The 16,401-nt window shown below is 49.3% G+C and overlaps 1 protein-coding gene across 9 annotated transcripts in view; it reads left to right on the top strand.

The window, feature by feature from the left end:
* Window positions 1-3,436: 3,436 nt before the first annotated feature.
* LOC146755290 (uncharacterized) overlaps window positions 3,437-16,401 on the top strand; it is a 48,348-nt gene continuing 35,383 nt past the window's right edge. For 6 of the 9 annotated variants that reach the window (XR_014938174.1, XM_085525732.1, XM_085525734.1 and 3 more), the window contains exon 1: window positions 3,437-3,598. Coding sequence is in view for 5 of the 9 variants with exons in the window: in XM_085525732.1 (XP_085381858.1) it covers window positions 3,580-3,598 (19 nt within the window). In the remaining 4 variants the exon portion in view is untranslated. The remainder of the gene's footprint in view (window positions 3,599-16,401) is intronic. The other 3 variants (XR_014938175.1, XR_014938177.1, XR_014938176.1) reach the window with 2 other exon arrangements.

Genomic DNA, 16,401 nt, shown 5'->3' on the forward strand with positions numbered 1-16,401 from the left:
GAAAAAGAATCTGGTTGCCTGTGTTTGGGCAGAGATAGGTTTGTGCTGTTCCACCTAGTGGCAGTGAGCTTCTTCTGTGGGAGGAGGTGATGCAGGGATGTGAGGGCAGCAGGCTGTCAGGATGCTTCTGCTGGAGGCTTGGCAAATAACAGCAGTCTCAGAAGAGGTTGGAGAAGCTCCTGCTCACACTAATGAGGGCAGAGCCTTTGCTGTAGGTGAGAGATCAACTTGTCCAAAGGGAGAGAGCGGCTTTCTGGAAGGCAGAGGACAGGAAGGGAGGAGTTCATCTGGACCAGACCCCTGACTAGCTAACAGTCAGCTGTTCCTTCATGTGCTGAGAGGATGTGGGAGCCCGTGGGCTTACTGAAACGTGTGCACTCAGTGCTACTTCTGGAGAGCCAAGAGTCCCCTGCACTGCAGAGGTGAAGCCCTGTTTCTTTCCCCTTTGCTTAGCTCACATCCAGGACAGGCAGAGTGCTGGGGATGGCCACACAACAGGGCTGGGGCACTGCCCTGCAGGGAGTAAAGCTGGGGAGGGCTCATGCTGGGGGAACACTGCATAGAAACCCCACTGTGTGCTAGGGAGATGAAGTGGGATGATAGCATGATCCCCTAGGGAGCATTCAGATTGAAATGGGCTGCAGGGCCCCATCCTGCCCTGCCATAGAGGGGCTGCAGGGGCTGCCTTGATGGCTGTGGAGCAGCAGTAAGGTGATACACTGAGAAAAAATTATGTTCTTAAGTGCCTGAGTGCTGCTGCTCTTTCTCAGCTTCCCACGCAGTCCTGTCACCAGCAGCAGCTCCCATGGCATCCTGAGCCCCATCCCAATGTGCAGGCTCAGATTGCTGCTCCTGCCTTGCTGAGGCCAGCACTGCCCCAGCACTCTTGGGGGCAGCAAACCAGAGTTGGTCCAACTGCCAAAGCTGCTATCAGTGGGGTTCCTGGGGATGTTTGCCTTTCCAAATCCCATCTGCCTTGCCAAGCTATTGAGATTGTCCTGTTCCCCATCTCTGTGTTTGGTGAGCAGCTCCATCCCCTCAGCATCCCTGTGCTGATGTTTGGTGTCACTTGAGGACGGCTGGGAGCCCACTCTGCAAGTCGCCATGGGGAAACAATATGTTTCCACAAACATAAGCATGGGCATCGCTGCCTTCTTTGTGCTCTCATTTAAACAAAGATGGTTCCTGTGGAGTTTGTTTTAGGGGGCTGTAAGTGGCTGTAGCCAAACAGGGTTGTTTTATCCATAGAGAAGGCTCTGGGTTTGGATTGAGCTTGCAGGTTGAAAGCTTGGCAACTCTTGGAAGCAGAGACTGTATGAAATTGAATGCTTACAAGGCCCTGCAGGCTCCCAGCTCACACCATGCAGCACCGGGGTGTCAGCAGGGCTCTGCAGCAGCTGAGAGCTGCACACTGCAGCCTGCTGGCCCCGCTCCCAGCCAGGATCCAGGTCACTTCCATCGACCTGAGCTGCATTCTAAACAATCACCTAGGTGTGAAAAAATCCCCTGCCTGCTCCCTGGGCTCCGTGCTTCCCACCCATTGTAGCTATTTAAATATACCTAATGAGCTGTCATTTTGGCCAGGGCTGGCTTGGTGACTTAAGGATGGTTGTAACAATGAGACCACAACGGGCAGGCAGAGGGGAAGGAGCGTGAGGGGCTTGCTGCAGTTTGATGTTTTTCCCCTTGCTTGCTCTTTGCCGCAGTTGTTTTGAGTGGTGCCGTGATTTCTCACAGCTGGCCCTGCTATCATCCTGCTCATGTTGCTGTGAGCTGGGGGGACTTGGCAGCCAGGCAGCTGTCCCAGAGCCTGAGCCATGAATGAGCTCAGAGGGGGAAGGAGAGAGGTTTGGATGGGAGAAAACTCTATTTGTTGGTGTTTTGTTGTTTTTTTTTTTTAAGTGAGAGGCTGACAGTGCTGACTGGATCCAGGCACAGCACGAGCAGGTGCTGTGTGTGCTTTGCCCATCTGTGTGCTGTGTGGATGCACAGACCCTCCTGCAGCCATAGGGCAGCTCTGGTTGAGCTTTGCCTTATGTCACCCCAGTGCTCAGCTCTGGGCACAGCTTGTGCCCACCCCTGCAGTTCTGTCAATGCTCTGCAGTGCTGAGCTGTGGCAGCTCTTGGTTCTTTCCTCTTTGACACCCCACACAGTATTTCCAGACCCCCAGTTCTCAGCAGCAACCTGCTGACAGCCTGCATTATGTCTCATGCTGCAGATCCTAAATGAGAGCTGCATCTGGAGGTGTTTCTCTTGACTGATAACCATAGCACCTCTTGGAGCATCCTCCTCTTTGTCCCTCAGTATCAGCTTTTCTAACATCTCAAGCTTTGTAGTATTATGAGGATATTTTTCTGCTGTGAAAAGGATGGGAGTGAGGTTTTCAGCCCTTTGCAACAGCTCATCCTGAAGTAGGTTTCTGTCTCCATTACCCTGGGTATGTCAGCTCCGAGGCGTTCCTGGAGGGTACTGAGAGTTTCATTTTAAACACAGTCACCTTGGGATTCTTTGGAGATGTTGATGATGTGTTGCAGGATGATCTCCAGCACACGGCGTGTGAATGGTAGAATGGGCTGAAACCAGAACTCCTGTGAGACTGAGCGTGCTGTGAGCTCTAATGCTCATGAAAATGAGGGGCTGTTATTCTTTCCTCTAGATGTGGGCTGTGTCAGTGTGTTCTTCCATGCAGCTCTGCTGTTCCCTTTTCCTAGCAAGCCTTGGCTTCTCCGTTTCCTCATACAAGCTATTTGTAATACTGTAGTCCTCTGTAGACATGAGTTTGCCTGCTGGCTCCTTCCACCTGACTGGGTGATGTGGTGCTGAGCAGGCAGCCTTGCTTTGGGGGGCACTGTCTGTAAGGGCCAGGCTTGATGCCTTGGTACTGGGTGTGGAAGTGGTTAGGTTTGGGCTGCTCCATCCTTTGGGAACACAAGCAAACAGCCCAGGCTTTGTGCTGCACCTGCTGTGCTGCTCCCTGCTGCCTGCTCTGGGGCTGTGGGATGCTGTTATGGCTGTGTACTGATGGCAGCACGCTAGTCTTAATTCTTCTCCACAATGCAGTGGAGTGATGGTGAGGGCTGTGCTTAAGTTGATGCAGATGGGTGCAAATGGGGTTGCTGGATGAGCCTGCGGTGTTTACTAAAGCAGGGCCAGATGTATGTTCTCTTCTTGGTTGCAGCTGTAAACACTGTAAATGTCTTCAGTTGTCTGGCATGCACAGAAGTGCACGTTATTCCTGCTAAGGTAAAATAGGAATAGGAGCTGTAACTGTGACATGGAGCTTTGAACAGGGCTTTGGCTCCGTCGCAGCTTTCATCTGCAGCTGAGAGGAGGCAGCTCAGGCTCCTTCCCCTAACAACAAGCTCTGCTTTGAGGTGTGCAGTGAAGGAGTGCTAAAAGCTGAGCTCCCTGCGAGTTATTTCCTTTGAGCTCTTGATTACACTACAGCACATGTTGTATGATCCAGGATGGATGATGTCCCATCCATTTCTTTTGAATACCTCATGGATCTCAGTAACAGCTGCGAGCGATTTATTTTTGGGTATAATCAGTTAATGTTTTGGTGAAGTGCTTTGAAGATGTACAGCGTCCTCAAATGTGAGTATCGTTTCATTGTTCCTATTTAACATCTCTCCATAGCTGAACTACTGTCAGACATCCTCACTTAATAACCTATTTGGTGTCTGGATCTTTTCTGTAAAGGCAGATTCTTGGCCAAAGGGTTGGTGGAATGACATAACAGAGCTCTCAGCAATGTAGTACCTGTCATGGAAGCCTCTGAGTGTGCTTTGAGGCACTGGTTAACTCTCACCAGTTGGTTGGGCAGTCTGGCCATCCATCTATGGGCAGATGGGGAGGAAAAGTGACCCCTGGAGAGCCCCTGGTAGAAGGGAGTCTCCTGCCCCTTGTAGTAGACCTGGCAGCTGGGCTTTGCTGCCATGCAGGAGTTTGTGCATTGAGAAAGATGGGGAGCAGAGACTTCAAAGACATGCAGGGTAGATGGGAAAGCAACAAGAGCAAGTGGCTTCTCAAGCCATGCAAGTTTAGGAGGAAGCCTCCTGCTGCCAGGTGATGGTTTTCTTGTGATATCACTCAAGGAATAGGCACTTCCTAGAGAGCTGCTGATTAAAGCAAGTGATCCCAAGGGCTGCCCATGGGTGTGCATCACCCTCCTGGGCTGCATCACCTGGTAGTGCTGTCCAAGCTGATCTCCCGGTGGGTGCACAGCAGCTTTCCTTGCCTCTCCCCTGGCTGCTGTCGGTTCCCCACTTCTCATCAGACAAACAGTGGGCAGTCCATCGCTCTCAGACATCAGCATCTTGTCTGAAGGACTGGGGAAGCTGCTCTTCCCCCATGTGCGTCCCCCAGCCCACTCCAGAGACAGCATACAGCGTGGAACCAAGAAATGAACTGGTGCTGCTATTCTGACAGATAAAGAGCAGCTCTTCATAAAGGACCTCTGTGTTTTTCTTCCTGCCAAGAATCATTTAAGCAGTGGTCATTAGTGACTTATCTTTCCTAAAACACGAGCGAAAGCTGACGTCTGTGTGAGAGGCTGCATCAGTCAGTGTGCTGTAGTGGAGAGCAGCTGTCCATAACTCCAGCTGTTTGCATCCCCTCCCTGGGCCGCAGTATTTGCAGCTCACTCTCAGGCTCATGTACTACTTGGGGTGACTGACAGTCCAAACAATGCAAGCAGGGAAAATTCCTCCTGCTTACTCATAGCTTTTGTCCCTGGGGCTGCAGGAGCTTTGTCAAAGCCCTGCTCCTAGCAGTGAGAGCTCAGACTGATAACCAAACAGCCATCAGCTGTGGTGAGAGCTGCCCTCAGCAGCAGCCAGCAGGGCTGGGAATTGGGATATCCTGAGAGAGATGGGGCTCATTATCTCCGGCACCACGTTTATCTTCCTAAGATGCTCATTGAGACAAGGTTATCTCTATCTTAAAGGTGGAGGATAAAGAGGCTGTTGGCTGCCCTTCATCTCCGTGTACTCTGTGTCTCCTGCTGTGCTCCACTGGGACCTCAGAATTGCTCTTAAATGCCACTTTCTGTTCACTTGGTTATGTGCATGGGATTTGAACTGGCTCAACATGGCCCTAATGGTGATCCCGAAGTGTCCCAAAAATGCCTGATGTCGGGAAAGGAATGCAAGCCAGGGATTTCAGACCCTGTCCTTTGTAGGAGGGGATGTAGAAGCCAGGCAGGGTTAAATCTACAGGTTGGCCAATAGAGGGTTTTCAGGTTTCTTATCTGTGCCAGGCTGAAGCTTTGAGTCTGCTCCTGAAGGCCTATGGCCTAAAGTTTGGGACTTAGCAAACCATCGCACAGCCTGCCTGCAGCTTTAAAGGCCAGTTTATGGCAGTTGAGGCCAAACTTGAAACCTATCTCCTTTCTGAACTTTTTCTTTCCTTGCTTGTTCAAATACTGGGAGGGAAGCCAGCTCTGGAAATGAAGTCACTTCTGAAGATGGCTGCTCTCCCCAGAAGGAGGCTCTGAAAATTCCCATTGTAATTAAAAGTGTTGGTGTTTTTTTCTTTCCTTTCAAATAACGTCTTATGGACTTGGCCCTTGAATTGGTCCCTCCCAGCTGTCCTCAAATTAAAAGGAAAAAAGAAAAGACACTGGCACTGCAAGGCTTTTTTTTATGACAGATTTTATTGCGTAGGATTCAGCGCATTGACAGGCTATAAAAGTTTATTGAAAACAGATACAGCTGTCAATGGGGCTGACCAGTGCCCGGGCTGTGCTGCTGGTGGAAGGATGCTGGTTGCTGTGGTTTCCTGCACTGGATCCATGCTGCCGAGAAGGGGCTGGAGGGGGATGCCCACCATGAGCCACCAGCATGAACACAGCTGTGTTGCTGGGTGTTTGGGGTGGCTGTTGTGGGGCTGAGTTGTACTGACAGCTATGTCTTCTTCTTATTAATATCCCTATTGGTGCAAGGCCAGCCTGCAGCCCTCCTTCAGCATCCTGGATGACATGAGGAAGTTTAAGCCTGCATGCTTCCTTAGGACATTAAAGCAGGCTGTGATGTGTTGAGACCTCACAGTGTGCTCCTTAGCGTTTAGCTACAGCAAAATGCCATCTGAACCCCCTACTTGTTCCAATATAAGGGTCTCCAGGGAGGAGCCATGCTGTGTTAGTCCATGAATTGTCCTGATGTAGGAAAAGAAGGGAAGAGAACGCTGAGGCTGCTCCAATAGCAGCGCTGTTGGGAGCCCAGCTCTGCTGGGTTCTTGTGGCAACTGGGAAGGTTGCCCTCTTAATTCTTGCCTGTTTGCTTCCACAAACAGCCTGGTCCTGCTTTGGTCTCAGTGTGACTCAGAGGGATGGGTGGTCAGAGTGTGCCCACCAAAGGCAGTGCTGGCTGTGCAGTTTGTTCCAGCAGCAGTCATTGCTGCTGGTTTGGGCTCATGTACCTTGCTGTGTATGAGGACAAAGAGCTGGGTTGCTTTCACACCACTGTCCCCACTACGAATGTGGCTCCATGTCGAAGTGCTGCAGCCAGGTTTGGCAGTGCTGGAGGCAGAGCCCTGACAGCAGAGAGCAGAGTGCCAGAACTGCTGCATTCACACATCAGTGAACTTCAACAACTGAGTCATTCCAGAGACTCCTAGCAAAAAGGCACCGCATCCAGACTCCAGACCCCTCACCTCGTTGGCCCATGCCAATTTGGATGTGCTGTCAGAAACCATTTGCTTGCATTAGGTAAGAAGCCTGTTTTTGTATCCACAACAGTGTTGGATCAAGGTTGCCGCGTGTCATTTCATCACTCTGGCAAATGACAAGCTCAGGGTTTGGAGTGTGGAACCTTATTTTTAATAAAGGAAAAATCTTTGCACTTCTATTCTGCATCTGTCAGCGATCTCACTTGGCTGAGCCCTGGAGGAGTTCATCTGGCCCTCGTGTTAAGGAAAACCAACAAATTAGTACAGATGTTTTTCTGAGAGCTACGGGGATCAGGGATCAGTGATTTAATACTGCCTGATATTTGATAGGGGACGCCCAGGGAATATGTGCTGGAAACCAGGAAGTAATATTACATGAAATCAAAATATAAATATGTTCCTAAAGGTTTAGGTAATTTTTTGCAATTTCCCCTTGTATGGTTTTAAATGAGGTCTCTCCCTCTCCTCCTGTTCTTCGTGCACTTGTTCGTGTAGGAGGCTCGTTCCTCTTGAGTTGGAGTTGGAAGCCATGGAGTGAAATGAAGGTTTGCTGTGTGTGTTTGTGGGCTTTAGGTCAGCTGAGGAGTGCTGTGAAGGGAAGGTAAAAATACAAAGATCCACCTGGAGTAAAAGAAGGAAGGGAAAATCAGAGGTGAGGGAGGAAGTGGCCATGGTGGTATAAGGCTGCTGTAGGGAGCACCATGATTTTTGGGGTGCCTCATTCATTGCCCTCTCCCAGCTGTCCTTTCCTACAAGGACTGTAGAGCTCACAGGGACACAATGAATGAATCCCAAGACCAAAATCAGCCTTGATTTGGCTCTCCAGGATGTTCTGTTGTCCTCTGATTGACATGGCCTAACATACCCTGTTTGCTGCTTTCAATTGGATAACATGAGTAACAGAGGGAGGTGATCTCTGAGTCCTGAGATGGATTCAGCTTTGATTTTTGTATTCGTTCAGGTGTATGAAGGTGTGAATGTAGGAGAGGAAATCCAGTCTAATGTGGCTGTGCAGACCTGCCCTGAATGTAGGAGACATCTGCACATCTTGGTGGTTTTGAGTTGACATTTAGGAGCTCGGGGTGTGTCATGCTGGTGAGTCTTTGCCTGCCACATCTCCACCGTGGGCCTTGTGTATTGCTCAACGGTTGGGTTTACTGATACCTAAATAACTCACAGCAAGAGAATTTATTCACACCCTCCAAAAACCACAAGATATGGAAAGTCGGTGTTATTCTTGACTCTCAAAAGCATAACAGTAACAAAGATGAAGTCATAGAGGCTTGACAATGACTGTCGAGGGGATTTTTGCAATGGTTCACAGCCCCTCTGTCCGTCCATCCCTGCCATGCCCAGGGCAGCCCAGCTGTTTGGCAGAGCAGTGATGACCCCTGATGTGTATGGCTGTGTGCTGATGGGTTCAGGGTGAAGGATGTCTTCCCTCCCCACCAGTGCACCTGGAGCTGGCAGGGCTGTGGATGCAGGCATAAATCAAGAGGAAGGTGACAGGGACTGAAGGTTTCTGGCTGCGGTGCCGAAAACCTGGCATCTTCATGGAGATCACAACAGGGCTGACCTCAGGCAGGGCGGCAGTGTTGCTGGTGATGAAGTGCATCCTCTGTGTAATACTGGACCCAAAAGCATGATGCAGTTTGGCTCTTCATCCCCCATTTCTTCATCCCGGAAGATGACATGGACAGCAACTTCCAGCTGCTTCAGTCTGTTTCCCCACATTTCCCTCCTTGCCCTTGGGTGAGGGCCCAAAGACTTCACAATGTGTGGTGGTGCATTTAGTCGTCCCTTACCAGCAGGATGTTGCTTAGCTCTGGCTCTCTTTGCCATTTCTGAGTCAGAGGTGCATCCCTTGGCACATACCTGGAAGCACTGCTGGTATTTGTGCTTAAGATTACAGATTTGGTCTCAGCAAAGTGAAGGTTTTGTAAATGCCGTTTAGATCTTGCATTGAATGCAGCTAATTAGAAGCCAATGTGCTCCTCAGCTGTGGAAACATTGAACCAAGGAGAAATCCATAGCAGGGAGTGACAATGTTCTGCACTTAACACCTGGGAAATTCCAGTGATGGCTGCTCCTTTCCCTTTGCTCATTCCTTGTGGCTTTCCAAAGAATATGGTGACTCAAGGATGGCTTCCCCCCCTTACCCCACTGTTTCCTGGCTTTGCATGATGGTTCCTGTAACTCTTTTGGTAGCCCTTATGTGGGGAGAGGAAGGTTTTTGTAAGGCCTCTGATGGCTTTAAACTGTACAAACTTTGTCCTCCTTTACGCTCAGCCTGCGAGCTTAAGGAACACATTCAACTCCACAAAAATTTCTCAATGTAGTGACAAATCTGCTTCCTATAAACCCAAGCTGTTGGCATTTGCTGTTACCCTCCTTTAATGCTTTATTAATGAAGTTCTTTTACAGCTGTTCCATTATTTCACCTGGGATAAGAATCAGGGTCGCAGGTGGATAATTAAGTGGGTCATCCTGTTTCTATCCTCTTAAAACTCTGGCACAAAGTAAGCTTTCTTTCAGTCCTCAGTGTTCCAAAGACTTATTAAAAGTCAACATTAATGATCCAGAGCACTCCTTGGCCAGGCCTCTTTTAAATCTCAGCTACAAGTTCTCTGGGCTCGCTGATTTCCAAATACCTCATTTACTAGCTGTGGCCTAACATCCCCCATCGTTACTGTTCCATAATCACATAGTGCAAATGGATCGCATGGCTTTCCCTCAGACACAGGATGGCTGTATTGTTACGATACCTTGGAGCTTTGGGTAGACCCCACTTCTGCTCTTCTGGTCCCAGTTGTGCTTATTGCATCGAGCCAGAGCTGCTGTTGGGCGTTTTGAACTGCTCTGTGTATCCATCCCAAAGGGAATGGTACTTCTGTAGGTCAACTCATGGGAGGGAGATGGTCCTTGGAGGGATGCTTGGTGAGAAGGGGAATGAAGAAGCAGTGATTTAGCAGTAAGCTGTCAACAGCAAAATAGAGATGGATGGGTTATCTTGCAGATAAGCATGTGGCAGCACTGACGTGCAGACATCCCCATGAGCTACCCTGCTTACAATGACTCCAGAACCCCTGTCGTGCTTCTTGCTTGAATTATGTAGTTGTTTCCCCAGTATTTACTTACATAACTATTTGCTGTGACATAGAAGAAAACAAGCAAATGCCAAGGAATAAAGGCTATTGCTCATGGTTTATCCCCATCCAGTTAATTTGCCTTTCTGATTGAGTAATAGGATGTGAGGATAAGGAAGAGTAAATTTGTGTGTCTTTGACTTGGAGGTTGTTGACACTGCATTGTGGGCCTTTCTTTAAGTGGGTAAGTGTGGTCTATGGCTGCTGCTCGATGTAAGCAGGAGAAAAACAGACGTGGAATGGTTGTTAACGGTTCACTGCCAGAACAGAAAGCTTTATTGAGTGCGATTTTGCCAGGCCTGAAAAAAAAAAACCCACTCAAACTTAAAGTGTTTCATAATCCCAGAGGTTGTGGATAATGGAGGAGGGAACAAGCGTTATGTGTCAGCACTGCCAGGCAGGGAGGTGCTGGGAGCTGGAGGATGAGCTGGGTTGGAAGCCAGTGTGGCAGTGGGGAGGAACACCCTCCCTGCTGGCTGGGCAGGGTTTGTTGTGGGTGAGGCTTGCACGTAAATCACCAGGTGCATAAATAGAGAAGGAAGGATGAGTGGGTAGCTCGCATCTCAGCCTGGGAGGGTTTGGGGTTGGCTTAGGCTTGGCTGCATGCAATCTGTTACTGCATATAAAAGGCAAGCGGGATGGGTTTTATGAACAGGACTTTTGCCATCTCTCAGTGTGCTGCTGGATGTCACCTGTGGGAGCTGGTGGTGTCAGTTTGGAAGGGGAGGGTTCTATATGTTCTATGTGCACACTTCTGTGATAGGTGTCCAAATCAGGAGCATGTGCATCTTTAATAGGGAGCAACCTCTGATGGCAGTGGTCCTCTGTGTTAGGCCACCAGGGGAAAATGGTTCTGCTGATCAGTAAGGGCAGCTTCAAGGGGAGGATACAGACAGGTGGGGTTGGAGCTGGGATCAGACCCCAGCAATGAGTGTCCCCAGCAGCATTGTAGCACCACAGAAGGGCTGTGGGAAGCAGGGTGATGACCATTCCCAGCTGTGGTGGGACCTCTGGGGAGGCTGATGTGAGTCACAGAAAGTGGTGATAAAGATAATCCTCTGCTCTGGTCCTGTCTGGCTCTTTGCTCCAACTCGGCGTTCTGGGAGGGAACATCCTCTGTTTATTATCATTATTAGCATAATTGCTGTGCTGCAGAGGGGCCCCAATCCCAGGCTTTGCACATATTCACGTGTTCTGCTGAACTACAAGGAAAGCAGCCTGGTGTTCAGTGATGTGCATCTCTACCCAGCACCAATGAAAACAAGACCCAGGCACTTACTGTGCTCAGAGACAGCCGGTCCCTGCATCTTCCCAAGTGCTTCTGTGAGCATCCGAGCACAGAAGTGAAGGGGATGTGTTTGTTTGTCCTCAGTCTGGAGGGCAGAACGTGGGGTATGGGGGGGATCAGCAGTTAATATCACTGCATGGCAATGAGGAGGAGGAATTTAAAGCTCACCTAGGAGAGAAGGAGCAGCACCTGTGCTGCTTCCACGGGAACAAATTCTCTTTGCCTGAAGTGCACTTGTTAGAAAGCTAAACAGAAGTCTCAAGCCACGCTGCCTTTAAAAACAAGCTTTTCAACCTGGGAAATGCTTTTTGGAGGCTGATATTGAAGCAGATGCCAAGTTTTGCTCAGTGCTGTCCATCCAGGTGCCTCGTTTAATTTCACAGCCTTTCTCAAGCACCGAGGAGAAGAGCAGTAAGGAGATGGGAGATTTTTGTTGTGAGTGTTCAAATGTCATTATCCTACAAGGAGCTGGTGTGGCTGATGCTGGGATCACCCCAGGTAACCCAAAACTCTCTACAGTGTGGTGCTGAAGTGTGTAAGAAGCAGCAGCTTGCTGAGGGTGGCTATAGAATGGCTGTTGTAGCTGGATCTCTTATAGCTAAAACCAAACAGTTAATGAGCTGCAAAAGAGGAAAATGGAGCTGAGGTAGGATGTACTGGTAGGACCCTGCTAGCAATGCCTTGGTGAAGCAGCTCTGTTACCTGCAGGCAGGTCTTGAGGTGTGTTATAAACCTGGTCCATCACCTGTATGTAGTACAGCCAACTTAAGGAGAGAAACTGGTGAGCATCCAGAAAAGGCAAAGTCAAAGTGGAGCACTGCTGTGGTGTTACCCAAGCTTGCGTTGTAGGAGACCTTGCTGGTGCTTGGCTCATAGCTGGCAGCTCTGTGTGCTCCGTTCTGCTCCTGCTCTCACATCAGTGCATCGGCCTTTGGTCCCCTCCTGTGTTCCTGCCTGTTTGCCAGCAAAACGCATCTGCTGGTGCAGCAAAAAGGCTGAGGTGGCCTCCTGGGGAGCTGGGGTTAAGCTGCTGTCCTCAAAGCACCTGTACTGCAGCACTGGGGTTTGCAGAAAGGAATTGCCTGCAGCTCTGCTGCTCCTCACCCCCTCCTCCTCCTTTCAGCCATTGGCTGCAGCTTGTATTTCCCCTTTATTGCCTTTGGCTCCATTGCGATGGGCGGTGCAGTATTTTTGTTCTTCACTTAATAATCTTTTGGCGGCCGTTGGACATCATTTCTCATTGTATTGGTGGAGGATTAGCTGAGATGATGGGAGATATTTCCTGTCCCAGCAGCGGGATGGGCTTTGCAGGGCTTGTGCCTTCTTTTCACATAGTGTAATGCTTTGTTTGGGAATGTGCAAAGGCAGCTAATCTGTGGGAAGAGAGTGCAGCCCCAAAGCACGATTTGCTTTTATTTGTGGCAAGGAGCCACAGGCAGAATGCCTGGTGTTGCCAAGCTGGGCAGAGTGTGGGGCTGGGGGGGCCCTGTGCCATCAACCTGCCATGCTACATGGGGGCAAACAGCTTTTCTGCTTACCCCAGCCCTGTGTCTGGTCATGGTTCTTGCTTTGGTGCTGGCAGACCTCAGTGTCACCCAAAGCTTGAAGCCAGAGCACTTAGGTAAGCAAAGGGATGCTGCAGGGATGCGCTGCCACAAATATCTGCTGGGCAGCAGTGAGTGAACTCTGCTGCAAATAATAAAGCAATGCCCAGAAACAGCAAAAGGTTAAACGTATGGGAAAATGATTGGGGAAGGGTGGGACTGGGCCTTGGTGGACAATAAGAGGGTGTTAGCTAGAGTAGCTCCTTACCACAACCCCTCTCAGGTTTCTGCTTGCTGGCCCGGCTGGTATCTCTAAGGGAAAATGATGGGTTCTCCTGTGATCTGTCTCCAGCTGCAAACCTTCACTGCCTTGTGCAAATCCCCAAGGCTTGCTTCCTCCTGCTGGGTCTTATCACAGGACAAGGTAGTGTGTCCCACAGAGCCCAGGTCTGGATCCTGTTTGTCTGCAGGCACGGCTGCACCTCGGGGACGGCTCCTCACGGTCAGCTCAGACATTGCTGGTTTAGCATTACGTTGCTGATTGTAAATGGAGACAATCCTGCTTCCAAGGCGATTTAATTTTCTTGTAATAATAACTGATAGCTGGTGGGGGAGGGATTAGCCATGACACGATCCCTTTGCTATGTTTTATGAAGGGGAGAGCTGCAGACTTCTTGCATCCTCCTGCCAACTCAGAGAGAGGAATATGGTACCAAGTGCTGAAAACCAGGTAGACGGGGGAGGAGGAGGGAAGCTGATGGTTGTTGGAAGACAGTGGGATAAAGGTGCCCCACTCTGCTATAATCCCACTCACCTTAATGGCACACCATCCCTTAGTGCCTGCTTCCCCATGCCTACAGGAATGCTTCGTAACTCCTTGTCCTACAGCAGCGAGAAATACGGCAGAGGAAATAACTTGGAGAAGGAAACGGGAGCTAAAACGTTCTCTAAAGCTCCTCCTGACATTTTTCATCTGTGCTGCTGTATCTCCCATTGACAGATCTCTAACGCTGCTAATGGCTGTGTGTGCTGCTCCTCGAATCAGCTCTTTTCGGAGCTAGAAATACCAGTGCTCTTCCAGAAGAAGCTTATTTTTATTATATTCCCAGCCTAATACTGGAAACCTAAGAGCTTCAGAATAGAGCTGGCTGCAACTCCAGCATTTCCCCTGGAAGAAAGTTAGTTATGGGAAAAATCCCTTTTTTGACAGCCTTCCACCAAAAAAATGTGAATTTTCCCACAGGAAATGTGTGAGTTCTGTGGGTAAGTGGGTTTTTCCTCACTTTCTCATTGCCTTTCACTTTTTCCAGCTCAAGTTTGGTGCTCAGGTCATATTATGTCCTACCTGCAGGAGTGTTTCCCATTGCTTGCTCTGAGTTGCAGCAAATTCATGCCCTGAGGTTACTGGGGGTGGGCTGATGTGTGGCCCTGATGAGTGATGGGAAGCAAAAATAACAGCACTGCTGTTCTGCTTGGTTTTGGCTGGTTGGGTGAGTTGTCCTAAGCTTGAGCAGCCCCTTGCTCCATCTACATGCAAAGCTGAGATTCTGCTGGGCAGGCTTCACCATCCTACTCTACAGGCTGTTGTACCTAGGTGAGAATTTGTAAGCAAATAAAGCTGTTTCCTTGTAGGTGAGGCTCTGTTAGTAGATATGCATCAAGGAGGGTGGTAGAGAACCAAGGATCCAACAACAAGACCATGTTGGATCAGTCTGGCAAACAAACAGGTTGAGGATGCCTCGCATATATGCTAACAAGTTTTGATTTTCTTTCCTATTATTATATTAGCTGCCAAGCTTTCCTCGCCAGTTTTCTCTATTTTGGTTATTTTTAATCCTTGTTTATTTGTGGTTTCTGTCCCTGCCTTTTCCAGCTTTGCTGGCTGCAGTGCTAACCCCTCATGCCCTGCAAACACATGCTCAATAACTTTGCTCACGTGAGGCATCTTTGATGTCGGAACTGAGTTAAGTACGTGCCGCAGTGTTTATAAGCTCAGGCCCTTGGTTTCTTAACCCTTGCCCAACGCGTTTGGTTTACCGCAATAAATCACTGTCTGTTTCATTTTGGAGATCAGCTCCACGCTCTCCCCAACCTCTGGCTGAGGCAACAGATGTTGGTGCTTGGCCCCACAGTTGCCTTTTTACCCTTTGTTTTTGCTTATGGCTTTGTCTCCAGGTCTCCCGTTCCATGTTTTCCCTCCTATACGGCTCTGAATAATCAATAGAGAAAGCCAGGAAATAAATCAGAGCCTCAGATGGTAATGCAGAAGGAACGAAGGGAAAAACAGACATATGGATTTCATCACCAATGGAGAATAACGTGTATGATAATAACAACAGTGTAAATGAGTGTATGTACTCACTGGCCGCTCTTCCATGCAGATTGTTTTTGTACATGACAGGGGAAGTTATGTTGTGGTTTCTGAGTTCTTTGGAACGATCGCGTCCTGGCACCGCCCAGACTCCTTCCCAGCCCCATCCCTGCAGCACAGCTTTGCTTTGGGGTGATGCTGGTGCGATGGGCTGTGCTGAGGGAGGGGTTCAGTGCTTGCGTGCTCCGTGACGCCGCTTTCCATCCCCACGTCCCATCAGAGTTGGGCTGGAATCCACTGCTGCTTCCCTAATCAAAATTAACCAAAAGCATGAGTTCTTCACCGGCCAAGATAAATTACAGAGAGAACATTGGGACGGAGGGAAGCAGCCCCAGCTTTGTGTTTTTGCTTTGAAACCATAGATCCCAGCACTTGGTGTGTGCTCATGTGCTGACAAACACAGCGGGTGCTGGAGAGCCCTGTGATGGGATGCTGCCTTGTAGCATTTGTTTGTTAGAGCTTTTTCTTGTAGAACTTTTTGCTTATGTGCTCTGGAGGAACAAGCTAAATAGAAGCGAGCACCCTAATTTGTTGGAGCTGTTAGCTGAAGCTGCTGTTGCAGACTCGATGATGCTCCAGCTGAAGGGGAGCTGCTCCAGAGATGTCTTCACTCACCTCCCATCACTCATCACCTTCTCTGCTGCTCTCAGTGCACAAGTTTGTTTCCTTTTCCCTATTTCCCCAAGGCAATTTACTGATGCCCTTTCGCTGGTCGGCTGGTGGCTGTTCAAACCTACTATCTAAAGTCCATAGGCAGATAACACAACCATCCCATCAGCTCAGGTGTGCCAAAGTGCCCACCTGCAAATGGAATACTGGGTTTATGCCCTGGCCAAGCTGGCTGTGCTGGCCTAGAGAGGGGTTTTGGCCAAGTCTTTCTCTGAGGAATCCTTGATAATTCCTCTTGGAGGAACTCAGGGGATATAGGAACGCTTTATTGGCCAGATCTCAGGATGTTCTGGTTTGAAGCTGGTAAATCTGATAACAAACCCAGCATAAAAGCCTTGTTTGAAGTAATAGTAACTGAGTCCTTGTTCCCGTGATGTGGATATGAAGAAATTCTGGAGAGTTTAAAAACTTTCATGGGACAGGAAAATCAGTTCTCCCAGCTCGTTTCACAATCCCGTGCTTCCTGAGTGAGTGCAAATCCAGCACCTTTCACCAACAATAAAAATCGCAGCTTTTTCTGGTTTAGTTCAGTTTGGAGCAACAACAACAACAAAAATCTCTTCCTGGCAGAGTCTGCTGCTCGTCCTATAACTGTGCTGCGTTGGGAAACAGCTTTTCCTAATCAGAACAGTTGCCTGTTCTGGCCCAATGGAGCTGTTTGCTGACACAGTGTGTGGTGATGGGGGGCTCTGGGTGCCCTTATCCCACTGTGA

This window comes from Coturnix japonica, chromosome 34 (assembly GCF_054131305.1).
Source record: "Coturnix japonica strain WE chromosome 34, WE-NBRP24, whole genome shotgun sequence".
Taxonomy (NCBI): Eukaryota; Metazoa; Chordata; class Aves; order Galliformes; family Phasianidae; genus Coturnix; species Coturnix japonica.